Below are 25,002 nucleotides of genomic sequence, written 5' to 3' on the forward strand. Positions count from 1 at the left end.
AAACGCTATCTCAGACAAATTATGAAAAAATTAAATCACTACTAGGCATTTGAATACGTCAGACAGATGCGATCATTAATGAACTGAAGTCAAAATGTTACACGCCGGTAACCTGTATACGAAATTTATGATATTCATTGCATCATTCCAAATAATAGAATATAACTCTTGATGTACCTACAGTCTATGTTGTCAGGCTTCGGAAGGTGGCGAAGCATGAACTCCAGACGAAGACGGCAGACGCCAAACAGATGAATATTTTACGTAGTACATTATCCAAGGGAAAGCTCGGGCAGTAGTTGGGAAATGGGTTTGTGTTCGAATAGAAAGACCCAGGACCTCGCACAGGGGGTGTTAGGGGCTCAGTTGAGTTTTGTCAAGGTTCGACTCCCGTGCCGGAGCGTCCGTGCGAATTTCAGTACATGTTACGCATGCACCATATGCCCGGCCCGATTCTGTCGTGGGAATCGAAGCACTGCTTTGATCGTATTGGCAGAATATACTCTCGGAGGAGCAGTTGTCACGTCAATCTCTCAGGCGCCACGATGTACCCACACATCTGCTCTGTGTGTCTTGATCAAGTGAATAGACCCTCTCGAAATATCAAGTCAAGTACAGGAATCTAGAGATACATCAGAGCTTACACTGTCCTTCAATAACTGAGGATATCTCCAACATATCTGCGTCGTGAGACGCTGTCGTTGGTAAAGGTAAGATTTTGCTTTTGTGTTTATAGAGACACTGCATAATAGGCTTAGAACGGTTAAATTGAACATACCTTGTTTGGGGTATGAACACCTTTGGTTTAAAAGTGCCAATTTTGCCAAAAGAGAGTTGATTCCCCTTAGGAGGTCATACCGACAAAAGTAACATAAAACTTGAGCTGATTGTCGGTGTGTTTCATCAGCAGACCCTTCTTGGGTATTAAGGTGGTGTTTTTTCTTGTTTCTCGCCAAGGCGTCTCTACGGCAACCGCCTACTTTGGTTTTTTTTAGCGTGGAATTCAAGACCGCCCCTCCGTACGACTTTGTAAAAATGTATTATGCTGAATTGTTTGGTTTTACAGACAACTGCGGATCCAATAGCAAATTTCCCTGGGGAGAAGGTAACTGAAGACACGCCTTTCTTTTTGAGGCGGCATTTTGGTGTTTCTGGACGTGGCAATTACCTTTCTCTCAGTACTATTCCCCTCTACCCAAAACACTCATAGTTTGTTTGCTCCTTTTTGTTGGGGGGGGTTGCCCTGTTGGCCCCCTCTCCCTCAGATAGGCTCTTGTTTACAAATGCATTTAAGAAAGAAGATGACTTTAAAACATAAACTAGTTGGCAGCATGGACTGGCGGCGATCCCCTCGAAATCAGCCACTGGCGTTTGTATGACTGATCTATTCCAAAAACAAGGGTTCAGCTGCCTAGAGAACTACGTGCCGGATACTTTACATGGGAACTGGCGACACCTCAAAGACGGGAGAAAACCTATTTGCACGGCTGGCGGCAAATTACATTATGAAATGGAGTGCACTTGTGCCGTAGACTGCCAGTACACCATGCAGCTGGTATGGAGGCAGAAATAAGTGCTGTATTATTCTGTCAGTCGGTTTATGGCACGTCTGACAAAATTTAATGATATCTTTACAGTTGTCTGCTTTGAGCAGAAGCACTTCTTCATCGGTTGAATACAGCCTTGTTGGTCTAGAGTGTTTGTTTGTTTGTTGGCGGCGATGCGACCGTAACGCGTGCGCATGCATTTCATAGGCGTTCGTGAACCATCGCAGTGCAGTTCCGACCAAAGGAGCCTCCTTTGCCAAGACAACTGCGCCCTCTCTTGTTCCAGCTCATTGCCAAAAGTAGGCGTCATTGGTTAAGATTATTCTGCATGGAATTGATTTTAAAGAAAAGCGCAAATTCTGTAAATGAATCTTTTTTGACATTCTCACGGGGGACGGTGACCTAAACATCAATTCAATGCCTAATTTTGACGGGGAAGTAGTTTTTGATTGACTTTCATAGCCATTGTTTAAGACAAAACTGATGCTGCTGAAAGGGATTTCCCAAAATTTCTCTGATGAGTTTTAAAGTATGATTTAAAAATCACTTTGTTCCAACTCATCATTGAACATGACTTGATTCCGAGCATCTGACAAGGTAATAAATTTTTAATTATTTTGCTGCCAAAAAGGTTGTAGATGAATCATAAAGGCACTGCGTGGTCGTTAACCTATCCATGCATGATGCAATGGGAATACAACGTTTTCCTTCTGTATTTTTTATTTCAAAATAATTTTCCTGTTTCACAGTTAATATTTTCTTAACAGTTTAATCGATGAAAAGGTTCTCACCCTATTGGTGGACTGTTCGGTGCATCGCTGTATTTTATTAAGTGAATCAATTCAATCTACTGTTGTACTCCTGTGCTGAAGGCGCTAAACCAAAATAGCCATGTTGGAATCAATGTCCTAAATTCCTCCTGGGGAGGAACTCTTTTAGTCTGGTTTCTGAAAATCCCAAGACGTCTCTGTAAACTGTTTAAAAATGCGACGCAGAAATCAAAGTGCTTCTATAAGCTTTAAGCGCAATGCTGGGAATGGCGCCTGAAGAGGAATTTTGCCAAAACAAAAGATGATTTAATTGGTAACTCAATTTTCAAAAATCAAATCAAGATAGACAACCCATACGATTGGCGTTTTGTTGATTAAAACATCAGACTCCCACAAGAAACGCTATAGGGTCCATACAGCTTCAACAAAAATATCTGAATAATAAAGTTCGTTATTTATATCTTGAGCATAATAATACTTCGAATGTTCTACTGAAGTTGAAATTTAATAATTACGTGGAACTCCAGCAACCCAGCCAATTTAACAAAATGGATAGGTCCATTTATACGGCACTTAAATAGAGCCACGTGCTTACATTAACTGAATGCCTGACCTTGAGCCAGAGATGAGACGAATCTGTCAAATGCGAATCATTCATAATACCTTGTGTAGGAAGTTCACGTACGAAGGATCTCGTCATATCATGCCCACTTGGCTCCAGATTAGTTGACAAAATTGCGCAGTCGCACAAGTCGAATCAAGTTCGCGTAGGTATCATTTGCGGGTGGGAAGACAAGACAAGTGGATAAGATTAGAAAGTGGTCTTTCACGAACAAGTTGACCTGTAAGGAGCACACGAGAGAACACAGAATAGTGGTGTTTGTGCTAGTTTGATGTATATTGTCAGGTATTTTTTTTGGGGGGGGGTGTCTTCTCATTTCCACAGAGTAACCCTGGACCGAGGTCTCTGCATCACTTACGTGGGCTTGCATCAATGCACATCCTGGCTTCGTGCACGCCAGTAAATATAAGGCATGACAACGCACGCGCGCTTTAATGAACTTACCAGACAAAGATCTCGACACATAAATAATTCAGCCTATATCTCTGAGCTCTTCGAGAGGCGTCCATTAAATTTCTCCATCAATTTTGCATTGGGCGGAGAGATGCAATGCAGAGTACTTTACCCCCCATCGTCGCTGCGCACGATGGTCAGACTTCAGGCAAAATGGCGGAAATGAACGCATATCAGCACTCCTTTCTGACAGGCACAAGTGGCCGAATCTCTGCTTATTGGATGTCATCCAGGACATTTCCAAAAGTGATATAAATATGTTTCTGAAATGGCCCTTTAAGGGACGGGGGGAAAAGTAAGACAGATACTCAAGAAGTAATTTAATGCAGTACAAAATACGGAACCAACATTGCCAAAATGTATTTCTGGGAAGGGGTAACTTTACTAATCTTCAGCTATTTATGGAAAAGAAAATTTAGTTGGATGTGCAGTCCAGTCGTTTTCACAAAATGCATTTCTTATAATTTTATCTTTTTTGTCACAGTCGTTTGTTGTTCACCAGTGGCTACTAAAAATATGCTGGTCGTGAGTAATAAAGCAAAACAATAATCCACAAAGTGTTTAATCTCGCTCAGCTAAATAAAACAAACACCACTAACAAACACTACTCAAAATGGCAATACAACCCTCCTAAAGGTAACGACGCAAATATACATTCAGAGGTAAAATCCACCAACCAAGGTTGAAAAATCTGCCCTTCAGGGTAGTATAGGCAATCTGAAAGCGGTCTTTACACACCTTCCGCTATGTATAATTCAAACATATGGAAGATATAAGAACCAACTTGAACATTTCGTAACTGGAACAAATCTCTGGCCAACAGCGTCGAATGTTTCATTTTATATCAAATCAGTAAGAGCGCCGCATGGGGCAGATGTGCACAAATGTAGAGGTCATCGTTTGCAAATAAAACAATCATTCGACATTTACTGATACCTTATAAGTTTATGTGGCAAAGGCACTGAGTCCATTGGGTGCTTCCAAGGTGAAGGAACTTGCTCTTGGAACTTGAATTAGTGTATAAAACAACGCAAATGAAACTACATTTTACGAGCACAATCCTCGTCCAATATTTATGCTAAGATTCTTGTCCAATAATTTACAAGATTTTGCGAGAATTCACAACTTTGTATAAATACAACAACATGGTGTGGCGCTGTTTTGGGAATATCTTGCCTTTAATACCGATATCGAATCCGGTGACTATAGCAACGCTTTCGCCGGTCATTTGCAGTGGTTCTCACATAATGGCGCTTATTACAGTGATGAAGCCTGTGTTCTGTTATAGTCGCTCCGCACAAAACCCAATGAAGTCCCTTCCACCATAAATAGGGGCTATCAGCAATGCCCAGTGAAATATCGGGAATTTGTCTATGGGCTAATCATTACATGTATATGTAAATTGGCCGTAAAAAAAGGCGAGTCGATTTACTGATGCTGGAACTGCGCTTTGTCATCTTGCAAAGGTCATTAACCCGGCCCCATCCTCAGCATCACCCCAGTGGAGGTTAATAACTAGAGGTCTCTCCTCACGGTCGACTGGAGCTAATCAAAGACGCACAGGGAGATCTAAGTCATTGCAGTGATGAGCAAAACGCTTCAGCAGTGAGCCTCTGTACTGTGTATAGGCCCACTGCTACGGATGGCCTTGGTTAAAACCCACCATATTGTATAGGCGGCCTAAGTTGGCAAAACTCACCCTTGGTTTGCAACAACTTTTGCCACAAAATGTTCACTCTACTTCGAATCAGTTTCAAAATGGAAGGCATTGCCATGAGTGTTTATGATTTAGCGTTTTGTTAACATTTGCGGTGAATAATTCCTGTGGTTTTTGTTTGAGCTCCGACCTGGACCAAGAGGAGGGCGCAATTGCCCTAGCACAGAGGCTCCTTTGGTAGGAATTGCAGTTATTGCACTTCACTGGTTAACAAACGACTTATTAATGCACGAGTTACGGTCGATCACATCGCTACCAACAAAATGGGCACTTCCGACCGACATAGCTCTGTCCAACCGATGAGGGGGTGCTTCTGCTCAAGGCAGATACTCCTGGCTAGCCAAAGTCTTGCTAACCATGGGGGCCAATTTCATAAAATTTGCTTAGGTGTGAAAAACCTTGCTTGATAAATCGGGTAACCATCCAAAACTCCATGTGATGTATATTGTTTTAGAATGGTATTTAGCTGACTTTTGGTTAGCATGACAATCACATAGAGTTTGAGCTGGCAACCTTTGTTTTTTAAGCAAGGTTTTTCAAGCTTAAGCAAATTCTGTGCTTAAGCAGCTCTATAAAATTGGGAAGTGGTTGCCAAAATGTGTGCTTGTGACGTATGAGTTTACATGAAGGCCAGGCACCGCCAAGATGTAATCTTGTGAAAGATTTTGAAACGACCGTTACAAACAGCGGCAAACTGAAAGCTATCGACCGTGTTCCTCTATTTGTACAAAGCATGTTTGGATTACGGTACTTAAGATACAAGAATGCGCAAAGGCGGTCAAGCTCTCTGATGTGAGATTGTGACTAATACTTCACGTGCCACTGGCATTGAGATTTATAGCACCTGCTTTCCTATCCTGGAAGCCAGGTGAAAGTAAAAAACACCCATTAATCATCATTTTGTGCCAACGATAACACACTCAAGCGGGCAGACGGCTGATTATATTGATGCAGTTGTGATATCAGTTAAAAAAAGGAAGCTTTTTGGAATGGCAGAAGTACAAATAAGTGCAAAAATAAATAATACGCTGGATTGATTGCTGGCCAGTTTATGAAATGGTTCCTGTCGTACATTTTCTTGGAGAACGCAAACACTTTTTACAGTTTTCCCATCCAAGACGAACACTTAATATTGGTGGACTGGGAAAATCATATGATTTTAAATTAAGGAGGCGCCCTCCGTTCTAGAGGGAGTCATTTTTTAAAAACTTCTTGGGCATCTGAAAAGTATACATTATGGCACTGAGAAAGGGTATTGAGTAACTTCGATCAGTCTGTGGCTATTCAGCCTTGACAATGCCCATCGATCTTGTTTGCTAGAACAATTTTGGTTGAGCAGGAGGTTGTCAGTTCGGCGAAGACAGTTATCTGCAGCGCGGCATTCTTTGGGAAAAGGAATTGAGGTATACGAGAGGTTGCGAACGAGAGGTTTCAAATTTCGCGCAAAAGCTCGTTCTTCCACGGCATGTGCCGCGCGGGGTAATTCACGGCAGCTGAGTTGACGCATGATGGAGGATTAAATCACATGGTTGTCGCTGATCACTGTCAGGAAACGAACAGAACGATCGGAAACGAGGTTAGGGTTAAACACAAAACCGACGGCAGACCAGTCAAGTTCCTGGAGTCGCAAATGACACAGACTCATGAAATTTTAGGCGAGAGGATTTCTTATGAAGAGCGTAGGATTTCTAGTAAAGATCGAAGGATAGATAGCCCTCGAAATTTGAAAACAGTATGTGTGTATTGGGCGTTGAACACATTTTACAATGGCGTTGTTCCTATTCCTAAATATTTTGTAAGTTTTTTCAATATTTACAAAGTGTGCATTTACGCATTAACATTTTATATCCGACAGTTTTTACTTTTAGTTTGATCACTTAAGGCCTACCTCAACGGGGGATAAACGAGGCATTTTTGTACGCGATTGTACAAGACTGAAAAAAAAATAAATAACGTGGAAATTATAGAGTGACTTTTTTTGGAATCACTGCCGAATCGGAAAGCTTTCATGTGTTGTATAAAAATGTAAAGATATTAGCAATAATAACAGTGATTATAAAAATGAAATGTTATGCAATGTCTCAATTGATATTGTCAAAAGTGGGGGGGGTATTTAAAGAGAAGGCCAACAATTTGGAAATAAATATCCAAGAGTAAAATACGCAATTCTGCTGTGAGGGCGAATGTGCGCCTAGTCCCTCGGATACACTCATGTACACAGCGTTGATGAAATAACGACCAAAGTTGCACCACTTTGGCCGCAGCAAGACGGCAACGTATTGAGTATGTATTGTCCCGTTTTATCAACGGGAAATCTGTTCTGAATAGCGGTTGCTGTACCCACTGAAGCCGTCAATTCGAAAACGCTCCAAAGCTGCTTGCACACGTATTTGTTTGGACTTAATCCTCCTACACAGCTGGTCTGAAGATGGTTTCTAGTGAAACCAACTCGATCAAATTATCTTGGAGAAACAATCGTCCGGATAAATGGGAGCCCACCATTCACGATTCTAGTTCTATCTTGTCGCGTAATTCTGACAATAATATGTAGCAAATATTTCGGGACTCGAATGCACTTGTAGGAGGTAACCTCGACTGGTCACATATCCCGTGCTTAATCCTGACCTAGCCGCCCTGAGCTACTTGTGCGGCTGTCCAAACCACTGATCGATTAATGCCCGTTTGAAACGTGGTCCTACCGATGGCATACAAGGGTGCCTCGGGCAGCCGCCAAACGTCCCACATCCGTGCAGAGAGGAGCTAATGCGAAGCCGTTTCAGTTTTAGAGGTGGGTAGAAAACCCCAGGGGAATATTCTGGGTAAAAGCCACGGAATCGGGTACTAGGTAGGGACTGAAAACCGAATCCACATGATTGTGGACCGTGCCGGCAATCGAACCCAGACCGCAGAGGTGGAAGGCGAGAAAAGAACCATTACGCTAACCCAACTTACAAATAATAGCAGATGGTGATGACGAAATGGACACTAGTCACAGTAGCCATGCATGAGAATGGATAAATGTAATTAATCTGATCTTCCCAATATTTGTTGCGTTTAATGACTACAGGCCTACACGTGTCCCCATCGAAGATAAGACGTTGCACTTTCCTCTTTACAACTATAGACGGTATGCTATAATAATGGAAGTTTGAGCCATTGTACGTCGGATATCTTTCATCGATTCTCAAACACTATCTGTTACACCCCGAAGCCCTCTTGTAACAATTTATTCTTCGAATGTGCTTTTGTTGAGCCGGATGAACGCCCTCCCAAGTAGTTTTCGAAGGGCTGCTGAGGCTGCATCCGAATCTCTTGTCTAGAACTAGGTCTAGGTCTTCACTCCGTTAGAAATGCGTGGAGACGCGTAGACAATAGACCTAGCCGTAGCTCTGGGAGCCCGTTTCGGGCAGGGCCTTAGTTCTCTCAGCGTATAATTCGAAGTTTAATTTCGGGATCCATGCTTTTAATGTTATGAGACTTACTGACGGGAGATCGGGTCGCATTACCATCTACCGACACGAGTGTCTTGTCTGGGATCGTGCAAACATAGTCCCCTGCACACGATGATCAGATCGCCCTCGGCAATTACTGCTTGATACTGCTGGGTCGCTCCGGGAGGGCTAGGGTTTCTGCTCCGGGGGTGGATATAGGCCGAGGCAGGGACTTGCGCAGAGGTGAAGGGGGCCGGGAGTGTGAGGTTAGGGGGTTTGATCGGCACCACCGCCAGTCCCTAGACGCGCAACTGATACTCTGACGCGTGTGCAAACGGCACGAGCCACTCGAGGTTAATTTCTTAATTACTAGCTGTGGCGTCGCATGACACAAAAACAACCTGTGTTGGGTTTATCAACCCAAGAGTGTCAGCTACTGTTTTTCTAAGCCAATTATTCCACCTAAGCAAAATCAAAACATCATCAGAGAACCCATTGTAATTTATCGTGGAACAGGAGACCAAAAAATAGCAGCAGAGGCAGGTGACCTGTCCAAGCTTTCTCACCAAGATCACACACTCAAACACTAGCGTGGTGGGGGTCTTTCTCCGTTCAGTATGGCATTACCGGTACACACATTCCTTTTCGCAATTTGAAAAAAAAAAGTGTCTCCCCAATTCCACGATTTATTTCTGTGAGGAAGTTTTTGCACTTCGTACTTTAATGCGTGGTTTACTTTCAACCTTTCTCCTGCTTATCCTTATTTTTGTACTCGATGTTGATACCTGTACATGTTTGTCATTGGATTAATTGGCAGACAGGAGAAGAGTAATGTGTACAACACGTTTCACCCATCTGCCAAGCACCAAGATTTGGCTGGTGTGCTCTTACCCTTACAAGAAGTACAAAAACTTCAAGTGAGCTAAGCTGGCAACCCAAACGTACAGCCAAGCTGCCCCACGACTTCGTCTGGGGGTGTTTAAAGTCTTTCTCTAAGACGAAATTGCTACCATCGTAACCAAGAACATCTCTCTTACCAGTCGGTAGCCAGCGTTTGAAAAGTTCCCAAAACCTTTCATGGCGTGCGAGGCGTGCTATGCTGAGAGTACTTGGGGATCGGTTTACCTTTGCGACCGAACGCACACACATGCACGAACGCGATTTCCATTGAGTAGCCCCGGTTGCACGCTCTGAACAAGGACACGCGTGCGTGCTTCCACGCAAGGGTAATCTGAGCACGGTGGGTTCAAGCGAGCACACCACGCCAGCACTGACCCCAAGGTGCCAAATCGCCGGACTCTCCAAGCTGTCATGCACCGCGAGAAAAGGCAAGTTGGTGCGTCGTTCACACTTCGTGGTTTCCGGAAACGGACACTTGGGACAGCAATGATGGAAGGCGAGGTGTGTTGGTCAGACGAGATGAGCATAAAATGAATCCAAAACGGCGGAGGAGAATGTCATTAATATAGATAGTTAGTAATTAGGGGCAGAAGTGTACGACTGTGATCAACCTTAAGGGTAATTTCATATATTTAGGCTACGAATGTAACTTCTACTAATTTTGTAGCAAGTCTGCTCTGTGTGTGTTTTTTTTTCAATTTAGGTACGGTAATTTGAGACGTTTAAATAAAATTTATTTCATGGCGGCTGGTATACTTTAAAGAGCCTCAGGTCAAAATCTTTAATTTCCGAAAGACTTTTTCATTAGGTGGATGTTGCTCCTCAGTAAGCTGACGCAAAAGATTTGGGATCTGAACACCAGTTGACTGTTATAGGGTGAGTTTTGTCAATTCTGGTATAAACCCAGTGCCTTGTATATTCAAGACGTGCAAATTGTCAAAAAGATCCTTTCCTCTCTGAAATTTTCTGTTTGTTTGTAACCCAGCATGGGTGACGTATTTCCCCATTTATGACACGATTTTTTCGCTTTCATGTCAAATCTAGATCTTTGCAAGACGTTAATTTTTTGCTTGCATCGTTTGCTGAATCATCTGCTCGGTGCGTACGGCTCAATGCAATATTGATAATGAGGCGGCCGTCCTTTCCCACCAAGGTCGATTAATGAGCGTGCTCGGGCGAAATGGGGCGTTATTTCTCGGATAGTGCTCCGAAGGGCAAAAACAACGGCAAGAAGAGCAAAACGCTCAACAAATCCTGATCGAATACTGTCGAAATGGGAAGCACTCAGCAAGATAGAAATAAGGAACCTTGCAAGAAACAAACCTCTCGGTCAATTAGTCCAACTACTAGGAATTGGATAATTGCGTTCCTTTATAAATGGACGAGGAGGATGAGGGACACTACTTCTATAATCACAAGGCCATAGAAGCTTCAGAGAATACAATTCGCCGCATCCAAAATATTAAAAGAATTTACTGCCAATATTGGATTGCATTTCCAAAGGTTTCCCCAATACCTAACAGAAGTACCTTCATCGGGTCCAGAGAGTTATTAAAATCGTAATTGGAATCCAATAAAAGCAATCAAGAATAAAAGGACAGACTGAAGAAAAACATCTGAATGTGGAAGAAATTGGATTCGTGTTTTTCTTTTGTTTCTTTTCTTTCTGCGGTAGTCGCTGCCACATCAACAGTTTGCGCGAATCTAAAACGGACAGCAACGACAAAAGACTCTCTCCCGGAATGTATTTCATAATATTGGCAATAACTCAATTACTCAGTGTCGCTCAGGAAAAACACATGGAAAAATCTACTTATAATGCCAATAATAACGAACAATCTTCGTAGGGAGACACCGAGATATAGTACATTATGCATAGAAATAAGGTACAAGGTGCGTTTAAGTAAATGTAAAATATGCACATTGCCTGAAATACTCAGCTTTCCCTAGGTTTATAACGGGGAGGTTTGGGCTCGACGACGTTTTACCTCATTTCCGCAGAAACCGGAGATGTTTATGCATTGTTTTAGCGTATTTTTATCCTGCCTCCTTCTCTTATAAAGCTGTGCCACAGGCAACCGTGTATAAAACACGGTTCGAAAAGAGTTATGGATACAAACGCCAAAGAAACGGACATCTACCAAAACCAGCCAACAAACAAAACGTCAACTACAAACCCTGGAGCAACAGCCTTCAGTTTGTCGAGCACATCTGCGCCGTGGGAGGGGCAAAATGTTCACGGTAGCGTCATCATGCATACCACGAGCACCTGGCTAACTATCTGTATAAGACAATGAATTTATGATGTGCCACCAAACTCGATTTTAGCAAAACCCACTGCACTTGCAGCAGCACAGGTTTGTATACACAAGATGTAGGACGCAGTCAGGAAAATGGAACCATCACGATTTTGTTACCAGTGAGTCAAGGTGCTCTAGGGAGGCAGCATGGAAACAAAATAATGTTACACAGGCGTTGGACTTTCTGAATCCATTTCAGGCTCCATCTGCGTGCTATGTACAGATTCCGGTAAAATATAGACTGCAGTTTAAAAATAAAAATTGATATGACGCTCTTAGTGGAAGTTTCTTATTCTGTCCAGACATCAAACGAATGGCTTTAGTTCCGAGGAAGGAAGCGTTGGAGCCGACAAGGGTGCGAAAGACGAGATTTCGCAGACGGTCTCGCGGGGCTTTAGCCGCACTTAACCTCCCCCGATGTTAAACTTGACAGCAAGCTGAGTTGATTAAGGCAACTGTTCCCCTCGATAAAGTCGGACTGATTGAACTCATCAATAATTTTCTGTTTTGAAGCTAACAATGTCTTGAACAGACACAAAGAGACCGAGATGTATGATTCGCACGTTTCGACTGAGCATCCCTACCGAATAGGGCTGGAAATAATGATCTCATTAAAGACAGGTCACGTTGTTAGTCTCATCAATGATAGAGGTGCACAGATAACGTGCATTACAATTACTCGAAAATAGGCCAGCAAAGCATCAGAAGAAATTTGCTTTAAAAGAGAAGGCTGTGGAATCATTTTGTCTGGCGTCGTTTCTAAGTAAATGAGAATTGTAGCTATAATTTCACTGAAGGTGTAAGATCAAGCCTTAGAGCCCAGAACTAATGCAAAGCTGAATTTTTGCCCTGTGTTGGAGCACAACAATATTGGTCCATGGGGTACCATGGTAACTCAGTATCCTACAATCAACGCAGTCACACAGGCTTTGTACGCAGGAATCAGCAGTCTTACTGTCTGCTTGCAAGCTTCAGCCCAAACAGAGATAAGCGATCACTCCGCATTCTAGACAATCCGCACAACAGCGGAAGCATTTTCAGAAACTGCTTAACGAAGCAGTCAAAACACCAGTTTTTCATACAAAGCTGGCTCCAGGCTCTCGGCACCATTATAAAGTAGGTCACACGTGGTGTACATTAGTTTCGGCAAACAAAAAATGCGCGCGTATTACATATCCGTGGAGAAGCGTCACGGACGACGACGTACGGGGAGCAACTTGGTACGGAACCGGTACATATGAAGTTCCGGTTTTATACACCAAACTGTATTTATAAAAACAAAACTGTTTTTACTTGCACGACGTTTGATGTATCGTTTGTTCGGATCGCAATACCTTTGAGTTAAATTTGGGGTGACTGAATGTTGTTTTTGAAGAAATCAACGCCACAGATTTTGCTATGTTGCTGCGCGCACCATCACGTATGGATTTGCGAGTTATGCCGAAACTAAATTATTTTTTGTAACCTATATAAAGGCTGCTTTTCATTATGTACGTTTTTTGGATGTGTCGCGTACACGATGCGTTCATGCGTTAAATGGACACAAAAATTGACCCCATAAACATGACACACGTGGGCGTTGCGTTCGGCCGGATACGCTTTGCTTGGTGCAAGTGTTGACGCGCTTGTGGAAAGGCGCCTTTATACGTACCCGCGTACGTCCTGTGTCATGCGGATACGCGCACGGATACGAACGAATTAACTTGGACGCCAAAACTGTCTAATATCACACGCAGACCAGTCCATAGCTTATTCATAGTTTATAGCACTAATCGAAAAACCTCTCACCCAGGGAAGTGTACAGTTCAATTTCTCTCCCAAAGCATGTACCCGTAGTCAACGCTACTCTGCGTTTAGTCAGCGTCTAACTTCTGTGGACTACATCGATTCTTGACCGGGACTTCCTTTTGGGTCCTTAGTGTGAACCAGCTATTAACGTGCTATATTACCCTGTTATGGGACACCTTTGGGAATACTTTTAACTTACTGGTAGATTTATATGGCTTGTTAGAGGTCTTAAATCTCAATTCAGGAAAGGCAGTAATTATGGCCTTGGATATGTCTCACGTTACATTACTGTATGCAGGCACATTCTAATAATGATAATCGCCCGTCACTTTAAATCCCCGTTTAATTTGTCAAATTTTAAGCCGCAACGGACGCTCAGGTCTTCCGTGTGAGTGAGTACCTAACGAATTCAAACGCGACCACCCAATTAACGCCGCTGACAACAGCGCGTAGCGCAGGTGTGGGGCACGGCAGGCATTGCCTGGCGTTGATGTGTATCCACGAGCTTGTCGACGCGCGGTGTCCCCGTATACACCGACAATCGGCTCGACGATATCCTGAGTTCAATTATTCAGGCGGGCTGAAACTGGAGAACGTGACGGAACCACTCGTCAGGATGGAAAAAAATACAAGCAGAATTTTGCTATTAACTTAATGGCTAATCAGCTAAAAGGGAAAGCGATAGCTAGAATTAAGCTAGCCCCTCCATGGAGATAGGAAGATTGTGTCATTCCTGAAATTATTGCAAGGTAGAGACAGCAGAGGCGGGAGAGAGGATGGGCTTGTCAAATCCACTTCCAGTCAATTAACACCCATCTTCCAATGCTTGTTGAATGAACATTCGCTTTCATCACCATTAAAATCTACTCAAATAAAAGAATAATTAAGTCAGCGATACCGCTCACCAACCACAACCAATCGACCAACCAACGGATCTAGTAACCAAGGACCGAGCCTATAAGCCACCCAGTCAACTCCTCATTTTCACACTCCCATGTCCTTGTGTGCCCTATATATCACCATCAAAAACACGATGTGGCCACAACTAACCAACGTTTATCATCAACCAGACCACAGTGACCGCGGAGGTAGAGACCAACGGACCAACAGAAATAGTAAAGATGGTAACGGTGCAACAACTGAGTCGACAAAAGTCGACCTTGTCTGTCCAGCGTTGCGAAGACGAGCACCGCCGTACACCCCGTGTCGATCAGATTTTGCGAGGTTAATGTTTTTGCTTATCACTATGCATAAGATGAATAATTAAGGAGAGCCGTCACTTCAGCTTTTCATTTCGTTCGCGATACATTACCAGCAGCTCCTTGGTGGAACTCCCCTGGGGGACGGGGCAAGCATTCTCGACCCCCCCAGTCGATTTCCCGTGGCTCATGAATACCGAGAGCCCCCCGCCCTTGAAACTCGCTGCTGTCAGGGTAAAGCGTGAGTGGCTTGCCCGAGCCACACCGAGTAGGCCGAGGCCCCAGCTCAGCGTAGGAAAAAAAGTGTCGCTCCCTTGTTCATGTATTTGCAATCAGCATTTACCAAATCGATCATTTCCCCTGGGCTGCATGTGAAGAGGGGAAAAAGCCCGACATTTTCCGTCTCATTTGCACCGTGTTAATCCACTCACTACACTGTCCAAAAGTATCAGTCTCGGAATAACTCTGTTGTTCCTGGGACAAAACTCTGCGACACACTCCATTTTGCCTTGTCGTAGACTGACTTCTAATTGCCTACAACGGGATGGGAGTGTTAAATGCTGGATTAAAAAAAAGTGATAATCGATGGCAACAGTTCCCCCAAGCTGTATTTATTTCCTTCATTACGACCCGCGCGTTTCGTGACCGCTGCACGGCAAAAGTGTCGCAAGCAGCCGTCTGACGACTGTGACACTCGCGGGCAAATTATATGCACCATGTACGCCTGGAAAATGTAACGGATGAGAAATGTTTCCCGTGTTATGTCCACGCGTGGATTTCATACAGCGAAGCGAGCATTTCTGCCTCGAAAGAGCATTGTATGAGGAGATTTCCCGTGAAATCCACCACTGGCGATAAACCAGACAGACAACAACATGCCTGGTTTGATTCATAATTTATTCATTAGCAAAACGATACAATGTCAGCCGTGCACCACATCCATACTGCGTCACTGCGCTGTTTGAACCAAGCGCGCCTTTAGCGCCTTTTAATTCCTAATTTCCCCGAGCGTGCGGTTAGCGCTCAACTCTCCAGCCAGCTGGCTCTATTGCTGCCGCACTACCACGAATTTTGTTTTAAAAATATGTAACTAGCAGCATTCACGTCTGAGATGTGGAGTTTGCGGGCCGGGTGGTGGAGTCCACGGCATACACTTCCAGCCAAGCCTCGCCGCCATAATCTGCCGCACCCCAGGCGTTCCCAATAGGAGCCGGCTACACATTCACGCTGTGCTGGCCTGTCAGACATGCTCGGAACGTAAAGTAATATTTGTCTCGTTGAAATATCATAACAGCCTTCAATGGGAACCTGAGTGCATGTGTTAAGATGAAATGAAAGGAAAAAGGGAGATAATATCAAGGACTGCACTAATAATTGTTTCAAGTAAACTTTTCAAACGCATCCAGTCTTGTAAGGTAATTTTGACAAATACAAGTACCAACCCAACTTACATAGACATGAATGTGTTCCCAGAATAGCTATTTTTAATGCAAAGCCTTATACTTTCACCAAAGATATTGAAAATAAGATGAGGAAATATGACGGGTGCCTAATACCACTGAAAACATGAGAACCGAAGGAAATTGTTGATGGCGCATTATGGGACCACTGCATTTGTCAGAAAACACATTTAGCAAAGTACTAAGAAAATGCATTGTCACATAAGATTTGTTTGTTTATTTCCATACACCACAGATGTATTAAGATTAATAGATAACAGATATAATAAATAACAGATAACTGATAGATTGAATTATTCTGTTGGACAGGCTCTTGTCAATGAGGAACTGGAACTCGATTTTGTTGGCTGTTACAGAAATAGACGATGGTCGAAAGGTTTAACAAAAACTGACATGAGAATTAAGAACGTTCATGAAATCAACTTTCCCCTTTAAGATTAAAAACAGCATAGGCCTAAAATTCTTTTAAGACAAGTAGATCTTGGAAGATTGTGCCGATAGGTCGTTGTGTCTTTTAAGAGTGTCGTGATGTTGAGATTGCACAGTAAAAAAAAAACACACACCTTAGGGAAAAACCTAAGCAGACCAATATATAAGTCCGCACATGAATGAGTTCGGTCTTTTCAGTGACACCAAGCCGATTAAACAGCTGCGTGCGCATACTGCACCGTGCATACGTAGTACGCATCTGCAGCCGGCTGTCACGCAAGCGCCGCGGGTATAGGCTACTGCAGTTTGTGCATGAGCGTCAAAAGGTCCGAACGCAATCGATGTGTCATGATCACATACACACTGCGGCGAGTCTCGTGCGCGGGTGATAAGTATGAACCTGGAGAATGTACTCGGCACGTGCATCGCACCGGGGTTGGTGTTGAGGCTCTCTGTCAGGTGCGAGGCCCGTGGCACCTTCTCACCTTTGTATTAGGGCCCACACCTTGTGTGCACAAGCTCATTTCTAATCGCTCTCTTTTTCTGTGCATCTGACGCAGTTCATCTTTCAACCTAGAAGAGTGATGCCACTCTCGTCCGGGACGGAGTTCTTTTGACCGGGACGACTGGAGTTTAACGCGTGCACACATACGGAGCTGGGAGATTTTGTTTAGCGCGGGGCAAGATGTTATAATTACGGGCCAGCGAATCGCGCCGTCGGTGGGATGAGCTGCCTTACAAACAGCACGGCGGAAGCATCATACACATCCTAGGATGTACAGCCAGACACACAGCCGACCTAAGTAGGCGGAGTGAAACGAACGCTTTCCTTTCATCTCGCTGAGAGCTGGAAATGGAGTAATTATGGCACTGACGGCGACTGGAGATAACGGATCGCGAGTTGTGCGTTTTTCTTCATGCCATTGGTCTTTAATATTACAAGTTTGTCTCTCGTCTACGTTACAGAATTTGGTTTGCATCGCTGTTCACAGCATGTACGTTAGTGAGAGAGCGTAAATGGTGAACTGACTTTTGAATGAATTTTGAATTTTGAAAATGAAATTAAGCGTATTCTGACAGAAATAGTGATTGCAGAAAGAAAACAAGAACCTACGTAGCAGATCACACTCTCTGAGAGAGAAAAACAAACCGTGTCGACAAAAACAACCGTCACTGAATGTTATCGTAACCGAAACATGTTCACGATGCTGCCCCGGGTACAAGTGGTGCTGCTGGCGGTATTTGTGGTGGTGGCCGTGGGGGCGGAGACAGATTCCGCGTGCCCTGCGGGTTGCAGATGTAACGATATCATGCTGACTGTGAACTGCACCAACTCGGGCCTTCGGCGCATACCGGACAACCTGCCGAGCGAGTACCGTGTGTTCAGCTTCGACAACAACGACTTGAACGTCATCTACGGCCAGGCGTTCTCTCGGGCCACGGCGACCCGGTATCTGTCGCTGTCGCGCTGCAACATCATCAAAATCCAGGACGGGGCTTTCGAATTCATTTACAACGTCAGCCAGCTGTTTCTGGCAGGGAACCGACTGGACTCAGTGCCGAGGGAGGTCCGCAACCTGAGTCAACTGCAGTTGCTGGACTTGACCGACAACAGCATCGATCGCCTGGCCAAGTACAGTTTCTACGGGCTGACCAGGTTGCAGACGCTCTTGCTGGACGACAACAACATCACGGTGCTTTCTAAGGGCTGCATGAGCGATGCCAATCCTCTGCGCTTGCTGTCGCTGAGGAGGAACGGCATCCACACCGTCAAGCCGGGGTCCTTCCACTGTCTGGACAGTCTGGAGGAGTTGTACCTCTCCGACAACTCCTTTGCGAATCTGCCTTACGGATGGCTGGTGGGCCTTTTCAACCTCCGAGTGCTGGACATGAGAAGGGCTTACTCGGCTAATGTGGTGTACGACCAAATGCCGGAGGGGAACACCACCAAGGGCTGGCTCTTCCCCGGGCTGTCACCGCTGCTGGAGAGCTTGAATCTGGCCGAGAACGGACTCACTAATTTGGAGTTCAACGCGTTTCTGCCCCTGGAGGAACTGGTCAAGCTGGATCTGAGCGTGAACCAGCTCATGGAGCTGCCGCTAGGCGTGTTCTCCCATCTGAGGAAATTGAGGCGTCTCGACCTGAGTTACAACGTACTGACGAACTTGACCGATTATCTTTTCCCAGAGGGCTCAGATCTGGAGTATTTCAATCTTGGCAACAACCTCTTTGAGAAATTACAACCAGACCCCTTCAAGAATCTACAGAACCTAAAATATTTGGGATTGCAGCGAAATATGCTGAATGAAATCGAGTTCCTTCTGCAGACAAGCCTTCCTAATCTACGAGAACTGAACCTCGCCTCCAACGCAATCCGCAACGTCTCTGGCGTTGGCTTCACAGCCTTCAAGAGCCTACGGAAACTTTACATGCAAGAAAATCGACTGAGAGAGGTTCCAAACTTGCGCAATTTAGCGTTTTTGACTCACCTAAACTTGTCGTGGAACGGCATTACTTACGTGGCACCCGACGCCTTCGTCGGTACCAATTTGAAGGAGATCGACCTGAGGAATAACGATATCACCACGTTGGATCCGAAGACACTGGAGGGGCTCCCACGACTGGGCGCTGTGCGACTCGGGGATAACCCGTGGAGATGCGACTGCGAGCTGGAATGGTTCAGCCAGGCCTTCGTCAGCACAGACTGGGGGCGGGAGTTTGACGTCGTCACCTGCGACTGGCCTCCCAGCAGAAAGGATGCCAATGTGGTGTTTCTGAACGAGGAAATGCAGTGCACGTCTTACCCACCGCCGGCGTCCGTTATCGTCCTGGTCGTCATCTGGATCGTCATACTGCTCATCGTGGCCACAGCCATTCTGGTGCGGACCTACAAGATCCATCGGATACGCTCACGGCGCCGTCAGAAGGAGGACACTGGCGAACAGGATCGGTTGCAGCCCCCGAATCCCGACCCTCCGCGCCCGGATCAGCAGGCGTCGCTGCCGGCGCCACAACCACCCAAGCAACGGCCGGATCCAGGCAAGGGAAAGGAGAAAGGGAAGGGTAAAAGTAAGCAAGGCCAAAAATCCAAGGTTATCGAGATGAAGGACATGAAATCTATGAATGGGCTCAAGGTGAAGCCTTTCGATCGGGAATTTTACGTGTAAATAATGAAAGCCAAGATTACTTCATGTTGTAAAATAATTTGCACTTAGCACGGGTATTATTTTTCAGAGGAATGCTTTCAAAATGTTCAAGTATGAAGTATGTGCCATCAGCTTAACAAAGGCGTCATTTGCCTATTTCTGAAAAATTTCACTAGGATATTGCGTGACCAAAATAAAAAAAAAATGATTTAGGAAAACACGCGGAAGGCGTATTAACCAAACTTTACATTTGCACAGTCATGATCAGTGTTCGTCCACGCTTCAGGTATCAGAGTACGTATGTTACCAAGAAAGCTGATATTCATAGTAATCATAACAACTGTGCAGGCTATTTGCATGGTTGTGCAAGTTGAAATCAATCTCTGTTGGTCCTCGGGCATCAGAGAAAGGCTCACAAAGTTATTCCGTATGATGGGGTATCGTAAGTTTCCGGCAGCTTCACGCCAGAAATATTGATGCGGAAGTTGAACCTATAGTAGCAGTCTGATTAGCATCATCCACTTTTCCTCAATACTGTCCAAGCATGTTCTCTTGTCAATATATAAAATCGTAAGTTTTGTGAATTTGCAAAGAATTTATAAGGGGCGCAAGAGGGGCTCGACGGGGGCTATCCCACCCCCGAGCCCATTTGCTTTTTTTGAAAAATTGGAGAAGGGTGACTTTTTCGTCTATATTTTGATGATTTCCCTCTCTTCCAATACCGTGTACAAAAATCCCTCAAGTTTGGTCCCCCCCAAAAAAAATTTGGTTCCAGATCCGCCCCTTGACAGAAGTCACGTTTCACAATCTTTGGCCGTCGCTGTTATTGCTGTTTCTGGCAAAATGCCTCGGCTATTACCGGTAATGAAGGGCCATCTGCTGCACAATGCATGGTGAGCTCGAATATAGCAATGTGGGGAAACGCCGTTAATGCGGTGGACGGCACCACGCCACTCAAGATCGTCCCCGGCGGTTACTTTATTTCCGGCTTGGTTTCTAAAGTAACCCCTGGAAAGGGAACTTTCTTCCTGTGTCATGATTCCAAGCAGCATCAGCGAGGCAATGATTTATTTCGTGTACATGTATTTCATGTACAATTTCAACGAGTAGGACGGGTTTTCACGTTTGCTGTGAATTCTTTCATCCGCTTCTCCATTCAAACAATCCCCTTTTAGACATTTTGTTTACAATCATAAAAAATGACAATGAATATTGGTTATAAAGTTGAGAAATGTCGTGTCCCTGGTATCCCTTCTGATACCAGGGACGTTACGTACAAAAAAAAGTCTGGAATCGCAATGCTCTGGTATCGACTGAAGTCACTGGCAGCCATCTTACCATGCTGAATATAGTGATCGTGCCAATATAACAGTTGTTACCATGAACGATTGGTTAATGCTTTACGAGCAAGCCTTTGCAATTAACCTTTGTTTGGCACGCTAAGATGGCCGTCGATAGCGCCAATGACCTATACGCAGGCTGATTTAGCGTACTGCTAGTCCAGATTTTTTTCATATGACGTGCACGGATGGTAAAATTCGCCGCCGAATTGACTGTGTGTTAACACCTGACACTGCGTGCTGGAAAACCCGTTGATTTAAAGCACGGCCAAGCACCAGACGTATCCAAAGGTTTTGCATGTGCAAATGACCCATGATAAGAGCCAATGTAGTCTGGATACCAGACCCGATAATTCCAACTACTCTATGAATCAACGGTCAGGTATCACCCAATGTCCACGTGACCAAGACTGGAGGAATTCCTCCAGTTTCCGGAAATAGCCGCAATATTCCGAAGCCATCCCGTGATATTCGGCATGTTTGTATGGTACCGTTGACGTTCGGTTATTCCCGGCTGGATAGGTAGGCTAGCTGTGGAACGTAAACTCCCGTGTCCTCGTGACAGCTGTTGTACTTGACAGTACTTGACTACACTGAAATTGAAGGTTGACGACGACTGGCAAATGCCCAAACATAGGCCTACAAGGGTGCACCACCGTAATGATATCGAAATATCCCGCCTCTCAACTTGTGACCCCTGACCCTGGCGTCATATCTATTTATACCCGTTGGTAATGCCACACCTAAGATTTTTCCAGGAGTCGCCAGGGCTTATTTGGGCAGGGAACCATAATAGAGCCAATGATGATGAGCCATTGGGAAGGCGTGGGGGACGCACTGCTCAACACAATGGGTACGAGGTTGCCACACCATTGATCTCTGTGGTGCGCACAAGTACTGTGAGTTGCATGTCACGTTTGAGGCATCTGGCTAAAAAAATGTAATAATCTCCATGGATTATGGAACTTATACGCGGGCGTTCCAAACAAACTCGCATATGAAGGTATTGGGCAGGTTCAGAGCCACGTACAGTGATAGCTTACGATAAAGCTTCAGCTACAGGGTAAGGGGTGTAGTGAAGTCGATTGAAACGCAATTAAATCTAGCTCCTTTCCCCTCCATTCACCGATAGGCTAATTGAAAAACCAATGGGGCCGATTGCCACATCTTACCATAGACGCTAAGACAAATACTCAGCCGTCTACGCGCAGGTTGGCTCCCAAGGGGGACCATTTTGCAATTTCGTGCTCTGTCGAGTCGTCTACATTGCACGCCGCCACCTGGCATTGGGGAAAACTAGAAAGCCTAGTTTTTGTCATTAAAGTGGTATTTAGTCCTTTGGAATTAATCGGCATAAATTCTTTGAGAACTGGTCGAAATAATGCACGTGTAGTATGTATGTTGCTTTATTGTGTCAACGCGTGCATGTTTCTTTTTTACAATTAATAAGACTACCACGACCTGTTGCAGGTGAGCCCAGTCGTGTGTATAATGGCTGTCCTGCAATAATGTGTTATTCGCTCGGTTTGTCAGTAATGCGAGAAGGATACGCTGAAAATGCAGGGATCATCGGATCCCAAAAGGGTGTACTGTTTAGCTAAAGCGGCACCCAGATGAGTACAGAAGTTGGTTTTAAAAAGCGACTGGGGCCCAACTGCTTGGGTTATTTCATTTTGTTGTTACGGTATCAATTGAATGGAAAACATGAAGAAGGAATAGCTCATTTGTCTTTGCGCAGTCACATTGATAAGAAATTTGAAATTACTGAATATACGTGACTTATAGGTATCAACATTGCTTACGCCAGTGGAATAAATTAAAGCTAGAGTATCTTCAATCGGTTGAAGTGTGCACATTTAAAGGCTGGTATATATTAACTGTGTCTATTGAAACAATACTTAATTCTGTCAAATTCATTGTTTCAATACGTCAGTTAAGCTTCATACGCAATATCTTTCACTTTCTCTCCGTGTAAATATAGCATATTAACGAGCAGTCATTTACTGACCGAATACTTCGGGTGTTGATTCAACACTTTGGTTCTGAAGCACCCGACATTGCTCGTTTATTGATCTGGTTGTCGAGGGAAAGTGGTGTGTTAGACTGTGCCTGACGTTCTGGTGCGATGGAATATTCACAGTGTGGCAGAGGGTCTTCTGTGATGTTCATTGTGTCCTCGAAATCTCAGGAATTCTTTTGTAAAGACTTGTGTGTTCGGGTACTTAGGCACTCGCGCAAATCGTGCATAGTATATCGAGAAGATGATTAAAAATACCCACTTCCACTGACTTAAGAACAATAAACATTCACGTGTATTTGCCCCGAGAATCGTGCGAAGAAGGCGTCTTTAAAATAAAATAGATTTCCGCAGGCTCATTTAGAGCGTCCAAATGTTAAAATATTATATAATGACTTTATAGCCAATTTAGTCTAACAAGAATTTCTTCAGACATCATCCCGGCTGTTACGAAAGGGTAATATTCCTCTCAAGATGACGGCCTATCTTGGAGGGGGAGGGGTTGTATTGAGATTAAAGTAACTTGAAACGTGGATACATTCTAAGGTTTATCAACCAAGGGATAGTGTAGCTGACATATTAAGCTGGACAAGGACTTTTGTGTATATTACCACGTGGTCTTTTGTAAACATCGCATTATGGAATTCCCTGTGTAAAGTCAGTTTTGCCGCCCCTCTACGTTCTTATATTCGAAAAATTGTGAAGTATGCATAACGACATAAACCGCACACTCCAAGGTAATTGTAATTTGAACTCTCGTCTACTTTACGTGCTTTTGTACAAAATGAGTCAGAACAATTTTTCTGTCCTTTTCTGGAACACATCTACATAGTTGGATGTCGTATCTCGACACCATTTCATGTAAAGAGTAGCATAAAAGACAGCACCGATAGTCTGATATATATTGTAATTTAGCACACATAGCGTATTCAGAAATTCACAATCAGCCTGTAAAGGTTCTATTTTTCAAGTTTTCATATTGTCTTCTGTCATTCTATGCCGCCTTGTTTCTTATAAAGAAATTACTACCGCTGCGCCGTCAGCGGCTTTTCTCTGATCACACACCATCTCCAAGGAAACCTGATGCGCTCAACAATAAGTACGTGCTGGTATGATACTGCCATCGCGCCAGCTGGTGTTGAGTGCACCAATTTTGCTCTTTTGTGGTGGAGCCGCTACGTCACGACTGAGTGAATGCAATATGTGGTACCCCCATGTCAAATTCCCTGTAATTAGCTTTGGGGTACAACCATCGTGTAGAGTTATCGAAATAGCGACGTGTGTGTTATAGTATAGAGTCGTCTGCCTTTCGCATAGCAGGCAGAATATTATGAATGCGAAGTATTATTATATTAAGCTCTTATTGTAAAGAAAGTAACGGAATATGAAGATCTTCATAAATAATTATAAAAATGAACTATTATATAAAAACATTCCATGTGTATTTGCTTGTTAAATTATTATGGATGGTTTAGTGCAGTAATCCTCATGGCCATTTTGTTCTTCCTGCAAACCAAAGATGTTGGAAAATGGCTTTTGGGGTATTTAAATGTGGCTTGTCCAGGAAACTCGGATTCAATAAGAATTTGATAGGGACACAAATATTTATTTTTCACATGAAAAGTTGCTGGCACTCGGTAAACATATGATTGATCTGCTAGCTGTTTTAGAATGTTTCAGACCATTTTTAAGTTATATGTACATTAGCATAACATCCTCAGCAAAAATTATCTATGTTTGTCACCAAAATTGATGAAATTAGTTTTGTGTCCGTTTGATACGTGAAACCAATTTTTCTTCGAAATAAAAATAGGCGGACAAACATCAAAAGGCTCCAGAGAGCTTGGCATAACTTTTAACTCACAGCTCTTTTGGAGCAAAGG

At 44.0% G+C, this 25,002-nt stretch overlaps 3 protein-coding genes across 3 annotated transcripts in view; 2 read left to right on the forward strand and 1 right to left on the reverse strand.

Moving 5' to 3' along the window:
• The window catches only part of LOC110986820 (sodium-dependent phosphate transport protein 2B-like), a 369,275-nt gene that overhangs the window by 275,111 nt on the left and 69,162 nt on the right, over window positions 1-25,002 (forward strand). The window lies entirely within an intron of this gene.
• LOC110986802 (uncharacterized) lies at window positions 329-24,553 on the forward strand. The gene is made up of 2 exons (XM_022249012.2): window positions 329-710; window positions 17,177-24,553. Exon 2 carries the CDS (start codon window positions 17,813-17,815, stop codon window positions 19,781-19,783), a length of 1,971 nt encoding a protein of 656 aa, XP_022104704.2. The 5' UTR covers window positions 329-710; window positions 17,177-17,812; the 3' UTR covers window positions 19,784-24,553.
• The window catches only part of haus1 (HAUS augmin like complex subunit 1), a 34,852-nt gene continuing 24,817 nt past the window's right edge, over window positions 14,968-25,002 (reverse strand). Inside the window, exon 8 of the mRNA XM_087136712.1 lies at window positions 14,968-16,035. Within this exon, the coding sequence (XP_086992838.1) occupies window positions 15,787-16,035 (249 nt within the window). The 3' untranslated portion in view covers window positions 14,968-15,786. The remainder of the gene's footprint in view (window positions 16,036-25,002) is intronic.

The sequence above is a fragment of the Acanthaster planci genome, linkage group LG05 (assembly GCF_054643075.1).
Source record: "Acanthaster planci isolate LZ-2023a linkage group LG05, COTS_SCS, whole genome shotgun sequence".
In the NCBI taxonomy this organism is placed as follows: Eukaryota; Metazoa; Echinodermata; class Asteroidea; order Valvatida; family Acanthasteridae; genus Acanthaster; species Acanthaster planci.